This window comes from Castor canadensis, chromosome 10 (assembly GCF_047511655.1).
Source record: "Castor canadensis chromosome 10, mCasCan1.hap1v2, whole genome shotgun sequence".
Lineage (NCBI taxonomy): Eukaryota > Metazoa > Chordata > Mammalia > Rodentia > Castoridae > Castor > Castor canadensis.
Window position 1 is genome coordinate 113,696,492 of NC_133395.1, and position 14,779 is coordinate 113,711,270.

General features: G+C 43.1%; 1 protein-coding gene across 4 annotated transcripts in view; it reads left to right on the forward strand.

Annotated features, from left to right (window-relative positions):
• The window catches only part of Cacna2d3 (calcium voltage-gated channel auxiliary subunit alpha2delta 3), a 903,262-nt gene that overhangs the window by 697,036 nt on the left and 191,447 nt on the right, over positions 1-14,779 (forward strand). For all 4 annotated transcript variants that reach the window (XM_074043965.1, XM_074043966.1, XM_074043967.1 and 1 more), the window contains one exon: positions 11,511-11,594. In XM_074043965.1, the coding sequence (XP_073900066.1) occupies positions 11,511-11,594 (84 nt within the window). The remainder of the gene's footprint in view (positions 1-11,510; positions 11,595-14,779) is intronic.

Consider the following 14,779-nt stretch of genomic DNA (forward strand, 5'->3'; position numbering starts at 1 on the left):
GAAACAACTTACAGGGAAGAAGGATTTATTTTGACTCACAATTTCAGAGATTTTAGTCCATGGGTAGCTGGCTCCACTGTTTGTGGGACAAGTAAGGCTAAACATCATGGCAGGAGGGCATGGAGGAGTAAAGTTTCCCACCTCATGGTGTCCAGGAAGAAGAAAGGAAGAGAGGAAGGGACCAGGAACAAGATACAGCCTCTAGACACACCTCCAATGACCTACTTCCTTCAGCTAGGCCTGACCTCCTAAAGTTTACAGAACCTCCCAAAGTAGACACCAGCTAGGGACCAAGTCTTCACCAATGGGGGACCATTTCATGTTTAAACCATAAATAGATCCAGTGATAACAGAATCAAAGTCTACCTGATCAAGGAACACAATTCATACCAGACCAAGCTGAGGGGACAAATCTAGAACATCAGCCAGAAGGAAGATATATGCATGCACACACATCACACACACACACACACACTCCAAAGTACATCAAAAGCCTAAGGACCCCTCTACTAAGGAATGCTCAAGGCAGATTTAAATTGGGACAGGATCTGGCTTGGCAGAACTGTGCCTAAGCAGAGAGGATTGCCCAATGAGCTAAGCTTAATTCCTCAGGGTTGGGAAGTATAAACAGATGAAAGAGGAGAGAAATCAAACCAAGGTATTTGGCACATCAAGACATCACCAAGTGTTATTACCTCTCCCCAGGGAAGAAATGTAGGGATTTTAGAAACAAACCTATCTGGAATATCAGTCAGTTAAAGTATTCAGATTGTCCTAGAAGGCCTCTCTCTTGGTATCTCTAAATTTCCAGCTACACTCCAAGAAAAGGATTCAGAAGTAACAAGGGAGGAGTTATGGCATTATCTGACTCCCAGTACTATACCAGTCTTGATACTAAAATGGCTTGGACTCCCCTTAAGTAGAGCCCATGTTCACCCAGGCTCAAGTGCCAATAATGATATCATTTTCTTATGTATTTAAGAGAGAGATTCCTGTAAGAGTTGATCATTTTAAACTCAGCTCTGTTCAATCTTAGGAACCTGATGGATGGCCATAGGTCACCTTGCCATTGTCCCCTTCCTGGGCCCTTAGAACATGTCTCAGGCAGGCATTAGTGAAAGCAGTCTTAGTTCTAGAACAGGGAGCTCCTTCATATGTGTTTCTCTGAGGCCACCAAAATGTCTGGGGTCAAACCTCACCTCTGCTACAGTCAAGTGTGTGACCTTGGACAAGCTATTTACACTCTTCAGTTCTGTCTTCTACACTGAAATCTGAGAACTAAAACAATGCCTATGGTAGGGATTGTGATGAGGATTAAGTGAGTAAATGCTTGCAAAATGCCTAGGCCAGGCCTGGCACATAGCAGTGTTATGCATGTACTTGTGAAAGGAGTACATATACTAATTTGTTCATTCACTCTGCTCGCTCACCCATCATCTACTCATGGAGAACCTACTCTTTGCAAGGCTCTCTCCTAGGCACTGCACATCTGATGATGAACAAGAAATACTTCTTTCCCAAGATGCTTAGGAGCTTATATGGTAAGTATGCAGTTTAGTGCAGAAATAGGGCCACCATGGGAGGCTGAGGAGAACATGGTGCCAACCTTAGCAGGTCAGCACAGATCTCCCTGAGGAGCTCTAGTTTCATCTGAGTCCAGAGGGGTCAGAGGGATTGGCCACTTGGTTCTGAGTTGGGGTAAAGGATATAAGGAGCAGATGGAGTGGCATATGTAAAGGCTTACTGAAGGCAAGAATGATACTGACGTTTTTAACAGCCATTTCCATCTAGCTGGGGAGTATAGTGAGAGGCAGGAAGTGGTGAGAGCAAGGCAGCATACAGAGGCCAAGAGACGGGCCTTGTGCAATGCTGGAATGTTGGGGGTTATCCTGCAGGTCATGAGCCATAAGGACTCCAGGCCAAGCCATGGTACGGTCTGATTTTGGTTGTAGAAGAATCCCTTTGGCTGGACCCATGGGAATTGGTTGGAGGGTAGAATCCAGGCAGGGAGACTGCTTTGGAGACACTTGTGATCAATTCAGGGGAGTAGTACCATGGTGGCTGACAATAAGCTGGTGACAGGCCTGATGTAATTCAACTTCAAGACACTTAGAGGCAATCAGTGGATGTGGTGGTTTGATAGGCCCACTGGCCCTTTCTCTGATTATATTCTCCCAGTCCTGCCTCTGCCTACATTTCCATGGTCACAGGCAAATACACTACTAAAGAGACTTGGCCAATCTTCCTCGCAGGGGACCTTTGGTTTTCCTGTGAGTCATGAATCACATCAGAAATTTCTTGGGTTTATTCAGACCACCATGTATCCAAAAACATTTCTTAAAAGATACATCGCTGTAATTGGCGCGCGCGCGTGCACACACACACACACACACACACACACACACCTCTAAATGTTTTGCTGAGTCACCAGGCCAGTGGACTGGATAGACTATGATGGATGAGAATCTGCTCAGTTTGGTGGTCAGGATGTGGCTAGGATGGAGAGCATGTGTTGGACACAATTCATGCTTCAAACTACCATGTCCTCATGGTAATGCAAAATAAGAGCCACCACAGGTGAAGAAGGAGAGAGACTCTCTCTGGAAGGATACAGAAAACTTCATGGAGGAGGTGTCCACAAAGATGAATCCCTTCGTGTTTTCTCTTCCTGTGCAAGTATCTTTAACAATTTTAACAGGAGAAACAAAACAACATAAAGCTATCATGCCAAGCATCTCCCTAAAAAAAAATCTCACACACACACACACACACACACACGTGTGCACTTGACGAAGGTTCCCAATTTCCATGTAGGCTGTTACTCTTACAGTACAGTTACTGTTACAGCAATTGTTTTGGAAGGAAGGATTCCTTTCTCTCTCATTTTGTTGCCTCCCTCTATTACTTCACTTGTAGATTCACTGCCAGCTTGCTGCCATTCATATCATTTATTTAGTATAAAAACCTGGATATGGAGAGCTCCCTGTGTTCTGACTGCCATCCCCTCAAGTGGAGATGATGAGACAGACCAGAGTCCTCTTTGCAGTGACAGAGATGGGGAGAAGCATCAGGAATGGGGGTGCCAGGATCTGACCACATAGAGAACTCACTGTGCGGTGGGTGGCTCACTGCAGCCCCAATGGAAGGCAGGCAATGTTGATTGATACCATTTTCCATTCACTCTTGAATGAATAAGAAAATTCATTGTTTTTGAGGTTGCAACACTAGAATCAATTTGCTGAGCCCAATTGTGCCGCTTATTTAAAATGGTCTGACACATACCCTAAGGTCTCCTGATATAGTTAATTGTGCGATGGAATAATGCCAAAGAAAGTTCTGTAAATTAAAAAAAAAGTTACTTGCCAGATATCACAGATAACCTTTCAATTATAGAAACTCTTTTACTTCAGATATTATCTCCTAACGATATGGTGGTGTCAGAAAACTCGTATAAAATTGGTTTTAGAATAAGGCATATATCCAGACTCAGGAACTCAGTGCAACTCTATTTGAAACTTTGAAATTCATTCTGAAGGCTGTTTTGCATCTAACTTTAGACAGGGTTTTGTCTCAAAGTATTCAAACTTATAAGAGTGTATGTCCCCCCAGGTACCCAGATGCATCTTTATTTTGGATGTCACCCTTGTGTGCCCTGCTTTCTTTTCTCTAGGCAGCAGTTTCTCCTCAGTGTCACCCTCTACCCAAGCCTTGAAGCCTGGCATTGCCATTCTCTTCCCAGCTTTCACAGTTCCTGTTCCCTGTCCCTTTGCTAGCACAAAAGCTTCCTCCTGTCCCAGCCACTCAATACAATTTTAATTTCTATGACTTAGCTTGCTATTACAAGGCAGACTAGTTTCTTGAGAATTGAGTTTAAATCCAGTCATGGTGTAGTAAGCCACATTTGACCTACAAAATGGTGGTGAGGCTAGACCACTACTTCCCCACACATAGGGTATGTGACTCAGGGCTACTCAGAGGAAACTGAATAAGATAAAGGTCATTTGTGTTTTCAGAGCAGCCTGTTAATTGTTTTTTTTTTTTTTCTTAAAATAAAACCCAAGCTGTTTTAGTTTTACAGTGATCAAAAGGATTTTGTAATCATACTAAGAGAACACATAGAACTTTTCATCTTTGAGATACTTAAAACATTAATTAATAAGAGCAAGGTACCTTTTAGAAAAAGGAAAAAGTTCGTTGTCTCAACATGCCCTGTTGCCTCTTTCTGCTGGCTTAGGACACACCCTCATGGCCCTGTTTCCCAGTGCTGTATCTGGGCTTCTCATCTTCACATGACACATAGGATTTCATCTCAAACACAGACTTATCGGAATTTCTATCTTGGCATAATGTCTGTGTCACCCAAGCATGTGTCTTGCCTAGAGAAGTCTGGGTTATTATAGAGTCAAACAACCAAAGGGGCAGTATGATTTTGGTGAAAATCATAGCTAAATGATATCCTCAGGTATAAGGAGCCTTGTCTGAGGCCATGAGAGGGATCCAGGTGAAATTAAATAATATATTGTAAACTGGGCATGGGGAGTAATACTTGCCTCCCTGAAGATCCTTACCCCCCATAGTTACTCTTCATCTAAAACTGACTCTTGCATCCCTGACCACCAGGACAACTCAAATAAGCTGTTAACAAAGACATAACCTGATCCTGGGATCTGGCTTCTAACTGGTTCTGTGACTCTAAGTTGACTCACTATGTGCAGTACAGCAGCAATGGGCACCTGGACTGAAAGTGAGTTCGTGAAGAGGAGATAGACCACTCAAGGGAGACTCAGAAAGCAGGCAGAGATGGTCTGACTCTGACTTCAACCCACTGCCTGTAAGCCATGTCACCAAGTGACCTGTCATCTCTAGGCTCTAATTTTCCCATCTGTGAAGCGATTCTCCCCCAGCTGGAGTTGCAGAATTAAATAAGATATGTACATATAGTGCTTAGCACTGTGCCTGGCGTGAGACCCATTCACTCTTCATGAAGAATGGTGGGAGGTGAGGAGAAAGTTGGCTGGCAGAAGAGAAAAGGTGTTTTTTTCTTTTCTTCCTTCCTCTTCTTTCTCTTTTTTTTTTTTTTTTCTAAAGGCAGTCATTTGGAAAGCAGAACAGATTATTGCTGCATTTTATAAATTCCTTGTTGGGGAAACAATGAACTCTGAAAACTGAAAGCAGGAACTGCTTCAAAGTACTCTTTGGGAAGACAGCAGTGGCAGGTGGTGATCCCTGGGTTGTGGTAATGAAGGTAGAATTCTTTTCATTTTTTGTACTTTATCATTTGTCACATTTTCTACAAGGAGCAGTTCTATTACATGGGTAATCAAAAAAGAAAACACAAGTACTCAGCCATTATAACACTCATAGGAGCTACTATTAATCCCTAGGATAGCAGAGGCTGATAGTGACCATGGGCTCTGTTCCTCTAGGACTACCTCCTTTGGTCCGTCACAGAGATCTTGATTTGTGCCTGGCAAAATGGAATCCAGTTGCTGGATTCTCGGGAAAGGAGTAGCACTATGCTACAGGTCTGCCTGGCCTTCACTCTGACCTTGATAATGAGCCACCAAGCCAGGTGTTAGAGCCCCTTTAAAGAAGGAAGACTACTAATAAATAGCAATACTATTAAGAAACACCTTATCCCATGACCACCCTCACTTCCTAAGGATGAGCTCTGTGAGGCGGGGGCTACCACATCTCATAAGTCAGTGGCAGTATCAGTGGGCATTGGTACTGGCTGGGTGGGCACATTTTCAGGTCATATTTGTTAGGACATATGACATTCTGGGCTCATGTCTGTTCCCATTCGTTTCTTTTTGCAGCCCTGTGAGCGGAGTGCTACTACCTCCATCTCACTGATGAGGAAAATGGGGAATAGAGAAGCACATATTTAACCCTAGAGCACACAGCATGTGGACTTGTTTAGAATCAGGGTCTGATCAGGGCTCTAGCTTTCAACCACCTTTCTTAAAAGCCTCCCTTGATCTAGTCTGATCCACTGGGGATGAGTTGTGACAAGGAACTTGGCGACAAGTGCTCATCTTCCTAGGTTGCTTCTCCTGGCCTTCCCAAGTCTTGTTGCACTTGGCAAGGGTCTGGGAAATATTAGGTATACAACAGGATTTGGGGCAACAACAGAATTTGAGGGAACATAAGTGAACAGGGAACAACACATGAATTAGTGGAAGAATGATATGCCCAGTGGTCATTAGGCCCCATCTCCTATATCATCTTCAAGAAAGAAGGATGCCCACAGGCTCATGTCTTATCTGAAATAGTTGCTTTGGTCTCACAGAGTAGAGGAGACAAGATCAGGGCCTCAGGGGAGGGCCTTCACCACAAGAGGCCCATGGCTGCCCGGGGAAAGAAACACTTGCCCAGACTAAGTATGACTGGCTCTGGGCCTCTGCCACTCCCATCTTCCAGATGGCATTGTCCTGGGCAAGGTTTATTCCTCTCCAGTTGTGAGCTCCCACCCCATTTCTTTTCTTCCTGTTGGCAGCGTGGAAGGAATGGCCACACAGACCATTAATCAATGAGTAGCGCATACCTTCCTGATTTCCCAGAGGCTGCATGGGTGTTTGTAGGTGATTCCTTCAGGACTTTCCCAGAAGAACACATAAGAGGCAAAAGCATTGTTGTCTTCTGTAAATTAGCATGGCTATCTACCTTGGCCCATCCAGTTGAGCTTCCAAAGTCAGCCTGCAGGTGACACAGAACAGTGCTCATATCCAGACCATTCAATACTGCCAAGAATGTTCTGGCATTTCAGACAAGCCCCCAGGTGTTTCTGGCTTGCTCCAAGGATGGGTGCCTTCTTGTCCCATCTTCCTAGGCCACAGGCTTGTTTGTGTGTTCACCACATCTGGCCTTTATTTGAAACTTCACCTCAAAGTATTTCATATCCCAGAATATCTTTCCTTATTAAATTCTCCTGTACATATTTTTTTCATAAAACAGGCACCAAAAGCTACAAACCTACCTGTGGCTCTCAAAGTCTGTTTATAAACCTTTGGAAACCGTTTGCAATTCGTTAATCACATTTTCAAAGGAAGTTACAGATTATAGATACACTAACAATTGCCATATACAATGCCTAGGCCCTGTAATGAGCTCCTTACGGAGAAGAGGCAGTCATGGAGCGGGGTGAGGGGTGGGGAAACCTGGTATTTGTTCCATGCCCAGGCTACATAGGAGAGGGGAGCTGGCCTGGGAGTTGGTGATGCAAGAGCTCAGTTATTTTTCTGTCATTTGGGGGAGATCAGCTCTGCTCAAATACTGTGTATCTTGGTGAGCAGTAAGGCATTTTATAAATCACATGTTCCTGAATAATCATTAAAGCACTACAGTTTGTAAATACTTCATGTAAAATGTTCTTTAATGAAGTAAACCTATTAAAACCTGTTTAAAAAGGGAGATTAAGGAAGAGTAATAGAAGGGGTGAATTTGATCAAAGTACATTATATGCATGTATGGAAATATCAGAGTGAAACTCCTTCCCACAACTAATTTACACTAGTAAAGTAGTTCATTTAAAATGGGAAAAGGCATTAAATATATACATGTTGGAATTCTGTTGACTACTTAATGGTTGAAACCCCAGCCAGCTTGAAAACAGTCTTTATATAGGGGAAGAGAAGTAATGTGGGGAGGATATAGTGTATATGAAACATCCATGGGTAAAAAGATTTTGGACACAGCTTGATCCAGGTAGGCACACATGTTTTCAGGACTCTCTTCGTACCTTTTCTCTGGTTTCTGTGTCCTGGTTTTATTCTCAAGAAGACTGTCTTCAAGTAGAGGCAAAGATGGTCAAGAGGCACTCCAAGCTCACATTCTACTGCCTTAGCCATGCCAGTGGATAGAAGACCCATTTTCCTAGATCAGTCTTGGAATGTCCCCCAGGTTGAACCTCATTTGTATTGCCCTGGGTTATGTACCCACCTCTGAACTAATCCTGTGTTCTGGAGTGATGTGGGCCTCCCTCATATCCTCAGGTCACATGCCCATCTCTGAACCAGGGTTGATGACACCTTCACTAGAGCCCTGTTTACTGAGAGTGTGACTCCAGGGTATCTGTACAGGAAAACCAATATTCTTACCCTGGGAAATGTGGTGTTGGTGCCAGTCCACAGTTGTCTTTCTAATGGGGCTCTACTTTCTGGCCTTCTAATATGCTTTCCTAATGGGGAAAGATAAAGGTGGGGTTAAAATTAGTGTGCTGAGATTTGCTTCTAGCCCTTGGCTTATTTTATCTATACAGTAGTCCACTGGCTTTTCCTTTTCTTCTCCAAATTAATGTTCATATCATAAAGGAACTCACCTGTTAATCAAGACCTGGAAGAAAGTGTGTCAGACCCATTGCACATACCTAGTTAAGCAGACATTGGGGAAAAGCATTCCTACAGAGAAAGTTTCAGAGAGAGTATCACTCCCCTGCCCCACCCGACACGCTCCTGTTTCCTAACTTATAGAGGCTCACTGCAGTATGGCTTATAGACCAGCATGCATGTTGGGAAATCTCTGATTCTCTTACTCCCTAATATGTCCAACTTTCCTGAATAGCTTTTTTTGGGTGTGGTATAAAGACCCACATTTCTTGAGTGGTTGTTTAAAAAAAATGTTTAAGAATGGTCAGAAGTCAGGATTTTCATCTGATTCCACTTTTGCTAAATACTGCCCCTAAGGTCCTGGGTGCTTTAGCACAAGTATAAATTTCTCTGCCATGAGTCTTAAGTCCTAACTTGTAATATACACACCAGGAGGAGACGTGATTATGATTGCCTGGTACCATCATCTTCAACAAATATCTGCTTGCCTGTGATTTGTAGCATAGTGACCTATAAAATTATCAAATAGTTTCCTTCCTTTCAAGAAAGTGAGGTATTAGCAGTATCCATGCAAGGAGCCTGTGTCTTCCCAGGAAGAGTATGACTATCAGCAATTGTGCTAGCCATATATTAAGAGTATATTTGGTACCTGCAAGTGTCCTGCCACTCTATATCCAACGTCTTCTCAATCTGTCTTTGCTGTGCAGGTTCTATTGTCCTCATTTTTGCAACTGAGTAAAGAAGCTTGGAGTAGCAGGGTTCTTTGCTTAGGGTCACATAACCAGAGTGAGGTGGGTATTGGCAGAACCACCATGCCCTTCTCACAAAAATATATGGACACTTTTTCTGAGGATGAAGGTACATTTGGTACTTTCAAAATACCTCAGAGTCTTTCAAAATTTCTTTAACAGAGGTTGAAATAATATGAGGCTTCAACATAAAGATTTGGCCAGGGCTGGTAGTGGGTAAGCTGTCCTTCCCTATATTGACTATATGATCTTCTTTAACTTGTTAATTAACTTGTTACTTAATTTCTTTCCATGTGCAGGATGGGTAATAGCAGAAGCAGAATTAAGGGTGATAAACTGCAAGTAAGTCCTTGAGAAAGAGGGGAGTGCTGTGTAATCTTCTATCTTCAGTGCCTTATAGATACTTTATTGGAGACCTCTAATAAGTGCACACATAATAAATGAATAAAGGAGCATTTTGAAGTGATCAAAGTAAGAACTCCCCCTCACACCAAAACAAACAAAGAAAACACAATAGTTTACACCCAGCAATGGACTACCTAAGAAATTGTGAAAGTTCTGCCTTTGAAGCTCAAGATCTGGGCTACATGAATTCTCAGATGCCTGATCACTCTCAGGAAAGGTTCTTACTGAAAATGGAGCTTGGGAGCCATTGGCAAATGGAGCCAAAGTCCAAATGGCTGGCTGACTCTAGCTTCCCATGGGGACAATCAAAACGGAGTTTGCATTTTAGCATCTTATGCCTTTCACCCATTGCTGCTGTCCATGCTGGCAACCCCGCTGACGTCCTTCCTGTTCCTCCTGCTCAGAGCAAGCCTGTCTCTCTGAGGCCCAGGGCCTTTATGCACACACAAACTTTCCATAACAGGATCCAACTGCTAATCTGCTATCGTTTTACAGTGGCTTCTAAGGGAACCACTTTCCTTCCTCCTCATCTGGAGTGGATCTGATGTCATAAAAATGACCGTGAATGTCTGTTAATTGGAAACCTCAGAGAAAGGAGTGGAAGTATGGTTGATGCAGTGGTCAGAGCCCACTGCTCCTTGGAGGCAGGCAGAACAACGTTCCTTGGTGATGATGGCCTGTAGGGACTCTCCAGAGATGGCACAGAATTCCTGAAATGCAGTCAATAGGGAAGAAAAGAGTGCAGGAAAAACACTTGCCCTGTTGACACCACAGTGACACTAGATCTCCCCTTTGGCCACAGTCTCCTAGGATGCCCCTGGGGGCTAGTTTCGACCTTTTTGCTTCTACATATTGGCAGTGGCTTCTCCTTTCTGCCTGGGGTGGGGTGCCTTGAGCAATAGCAAATCAGTGTCCAAAATGACATCTTGGGGTTTGGGGGTCTTAAAACACTTAAACTGACCCTGCCTCTTGCTTAGAGCATTTCCATTCAATCAAAAGATGATGTATCTAGAGAAAAGAATAAAAAAGAAAACTAGATCTCTCTCTCTCTCTCTCTCTCTCTCTCTGTCTCTTTCACACACACACACACACACACACACACACACACACACACACACATTTTCCAGTATGCTATTCATCCTATACTCTGAACTTGTAAAAGGCTTCCTTATTCTTAGTCTGCAGCAGAGGGCAGACTTTCCTACCTTATAAACATCCCAAAAACCAATACAAAAGGTCTCAAGATGCATGAACTTCCAGACACATGAATGTCTGGTCACTAAAATGGTAGGCTTGCTGGGTAACTAACATCAGTGATTAAGAGGGAGAAAGTAGAGCCACTTCCCTAGTTATTAATGCACTAATCAGCTTTTCCAGAAAAATGCCCTAATGGCCATTAAAATTGGCAGTATTTCTAATACCCTCATCTATTCCAGGTAAAGTAGCCATGCTTAGCTTAGTACTGCCATGGCCAGTGTGATAGCAAATAGAAGTTTCTGTGTGTCTGCAAAATGTTACCAGCATGCTAAGCCCAACACAAACTGTGGAGATCAATGCTTTTGTTTCTCAGCCAGAAGCACAGGGGTTGGCCTGAGACAGAAAGATTATAAAGCATAGGAGAAAGGATAGGATTTTGGTAAATGTGTGTAAGAAGCCCTATCCTGCATCATGAAGGGGTGGGTTGATCTGCTTTGGAAAGGGGTTTCCCTTTCCTATACATATTGCATCCAAGAAGGAATGGACTTTCCTTTGCATCTGGTGTTTTGGAACCAGGAAATCCACTAGGTAAATTTATACCAAGCAAAGAGTTGGCTTTTACATTCCTCAGTCCAGAGCAAATGTTTGCAGGTACCTGGCCTTGGTGTACCTGTCATTAAAACCCCTGGGACTGTTATCCTGCAGGGTTTCTCACTGATACCACTTCACTTAGTCCCCATCCATGAAACAGAAATTGTGAGAATAAAGATTGTCCTGGCTGATGATTTAATGGACATTTATTTTCATGTTTTTCTCTTCTGTCCAATGCTAGTATGAAGAAGGAAAAAAGCGAAGGAAACCTAACTATAGTAGCGTTGACCTCTCTGAAGTGGAGTGGGAAGACCGAGATGATGTGGTAAGTGACTTGTTTTCAAGTCTCATAGGAGAGAGCTCTATTGACTTGAGGCTGTCCCAGGAGCTGGCCAGGAGGCCACCAGCAGGATGGTTACCAGAGGGATTTGGAGACAATGGGCCCTTTTACCACACTTGGAGTTTTATAAGTCTCCTGAGGGTTAGACCAGTGCAGACAGACCACCATCCCACCTTTTAGTTCACTAAAACCATCTTCTGGCAGACTCTGGTTCCTTCTGCAACCTCCTCCCCAAGTAATTGGTGGGCCTGCCGTCTTCAAGGAAGCCTACCTGGGCAACTGGAGGCCCTACCCTCCTGCAAGTCAGGCACCTACAAGCGAAGCAGTCAGGCTTCTAGGCAGCCAGAATTCACCTATCAGGACCTCATGGGCACAGCTCTTGTTTTTGAAGAGCAGTCCAAGGCTCTGCAGGCTTATTTTCTTCTGTCTCATTGGCCACCCATTTCCTGTGCCTCCCAGACTTTCTGCCTGCTCTACTTTGCTGCAGTTAGCACACCATGTTCTTTCCCTCCTCAGATTCAACCATCATCACTATATCAAAAAGTTTTCTTATGCCTATGACTTAACCCTGCCTGGTATTCTTGTTACTTCCTCAATAAATAAGATTTGTTAGAAATGGCTACCTTTGTGCAAATCCAGGCAGACTATCCTTACTAAAACTATAACTTCCCAAGTGTTGCCTTCTGGGGCCTCTCTTAGTTTTTTTATTTTGGTGTCTCTGTGCCAAAGCCCCATTCTCTATACTACCTTCCCAGATTTGTCTGGGTTTTATTATGCTAGCAGTACTTTCATCTCTCACTCTGTCCTCTGCTTTTCAAAGGAATATTGAGGGGAACCATTTGAAACCATAGACTGTATTCTCATGCCTTCCAGAAATGGAGCTAGCATCCTGGCTCCCTTGCTATGGCTTTCCTTCTATTTACATCTCTGATACCTGGACGTCTCAGCTAGCAGAAATCTCATATGTTCTTCCTCCACTGTAAAATGCAAAAGTCATATCTGCTTTAGAAATTTAACCTAGTTCCTTCTTCATCTGTGCTAGGTCTTGTTTAAACCAAAATTCAAACAAAATAACTTTGCCATCGACAAAAGCTACCTCCTTATCTACTCTTTCCCCCACATGCCACTGCTCTGACATCATGTCCACTCAATGACCTGGCAGAGTTTGATATCTTCTTATTCTTTAAACATATTACCAGGATCCTGCCAGGTTCTAGTTTGCACATATCACCTTCGTACCTTATGAGGAGTCTGACCACTAGGGATCAAATCTCACCTGGGCTGCTGGTTGTTTGAGAGTGACTGTGACCTTTTACACCTCACTTTGTGAGTTTTTTCCCAGTAAAATGAGATGATGGTAATAATCCCTACCTCTTAGAGCTGTTGCGAGGATTGAATGTATTGATATATTGAAGGATGTAAAAGCGTTTCCACTTTTGTTGTGGACACGTGGATATTCTATGAGTAGTAGCCATGATTGATATTATTTTCATCATTGTCATTGACCCTCAGGCGACCTTCTCAGGAATAAATGTCGTATGGACTTAACAGTTGCTAACTTGTTTCATGGGTCTTTGCAAGGTAACCTCCATTGTTTCCTTTCTTTTCCATCTTTATTTTTTCCATTGCTTTAATTTTGGTTTGTTTTGACTTCACTGGATCCTTTTGTTTTCCTTGCCGGAGGGTTTGAACCTTCTCATCAACACCTCCAGCCCTTCCATTTTAATCATACGAAAGGCACTCTTAGTTATGCTCACCCTTGTTTCAGAGCCCCCATCCCAGAGGGCCGGCACACCGTCTACCTACTAAGTTGCCACACTTGCTTCTCCTTCCATGCTACTTGAAGAGATTTATTACCAAACTTGATCTAGTTATCCCCGGTGTCCAGCTACTTTTCAGTGAGCTAATATCTTTTTGTTCTGATTATGGTTTTTGTCATGGCTTTTTATCTCCTCATCCCACTTTCCTTTCTCTTTGGAGCTGCACGATCAGATTCCCAGCCCCCTGTGTATGTTCCTCACCTTCATCTGACTGTCCACCTTCAGAGTTCCCACATTTCAAACCAATCCAATGTTCTTGCCTTATATTAATTGTTCTCTGGTTATCTCTTTGTGTCTCTTCTCTTGTTCCCTTGGGAGCCCTGTGCTTTTGAAATGTAAATTTCTTCACTTTCATGTTTGACTTGGGAAAACCCAAGCTACCATTTCTCTCCTGCAGATTTTTACCCCAGTGATTGGGAAATTCTGGAATCTATACAAAGCATTTTTGGGAAGTGTGCACAAAGGCCAGCATGCCCATAAGGTTTGCACATAGTAGCAGAGGACAGGGTTTAGGTCAAGATGTGGGAAAGGCTATATGAGCAAGCCCACTGAGGAAGAAGCAGCAGAGTTTGCCCAGCCACAGAGATCCTGAAGTACAGTTCTACTTCACGTGGACGACAAGGCTCTTTTCAAATGTAATGACCGTATTTATAGCATAGACCCTTGCATACATCCAAAATGGATGTAAGACCACATATACTGTTAAAACAAAATAGACAAGCTAAAATTAAAATAATAAAAAGAGAAAAGTAGACCATTTAGAGGAGTAAGAGTGGGACTTCATTCCCAGTCTGTATAGTGAGTTAGGTACCATGTCAACAGTACAAGGAACAGCACAGACTCTTGGGGGACCCATGAGTCAGCAGGGGATCTTTGGACATGTATGGTCCAGTCTGAATCACCAGTGAGGATCACCTCTGGGAAGGAAAATTATTGTTAAAAACAGTGTTTATCCCTTGGTTTTAAATTCCTGGAGTTGGCTGAAGGAATTTTGTTCCTGTTATGTTTTAGTCATTACCAAACTTTCCACAGTGAACATGATTATTTCTATAAATATAAAAAACTCACATAAGTAACAATAACTGCCATATAACTCATGTGCCAGTACTATTGAGTGTTGTATATAAATGGATTCATTTATTTCTCACTGTAATGCTATGATGTAGGTGTTAATAGTATCCCCATTCTACAGGGAAGAAAACTGAGGCTGGAAACTGCGGTAATGGTCCAAGGGCAAACAGCATGGATTCCACATAGTCAATCTGACCCCACCCCCCACACACACCAAACCATGCCCTTGAATCCTTAGTGTGCCATAGAAAAAGCCACTGAAACCAAGGGTCCTTGAAG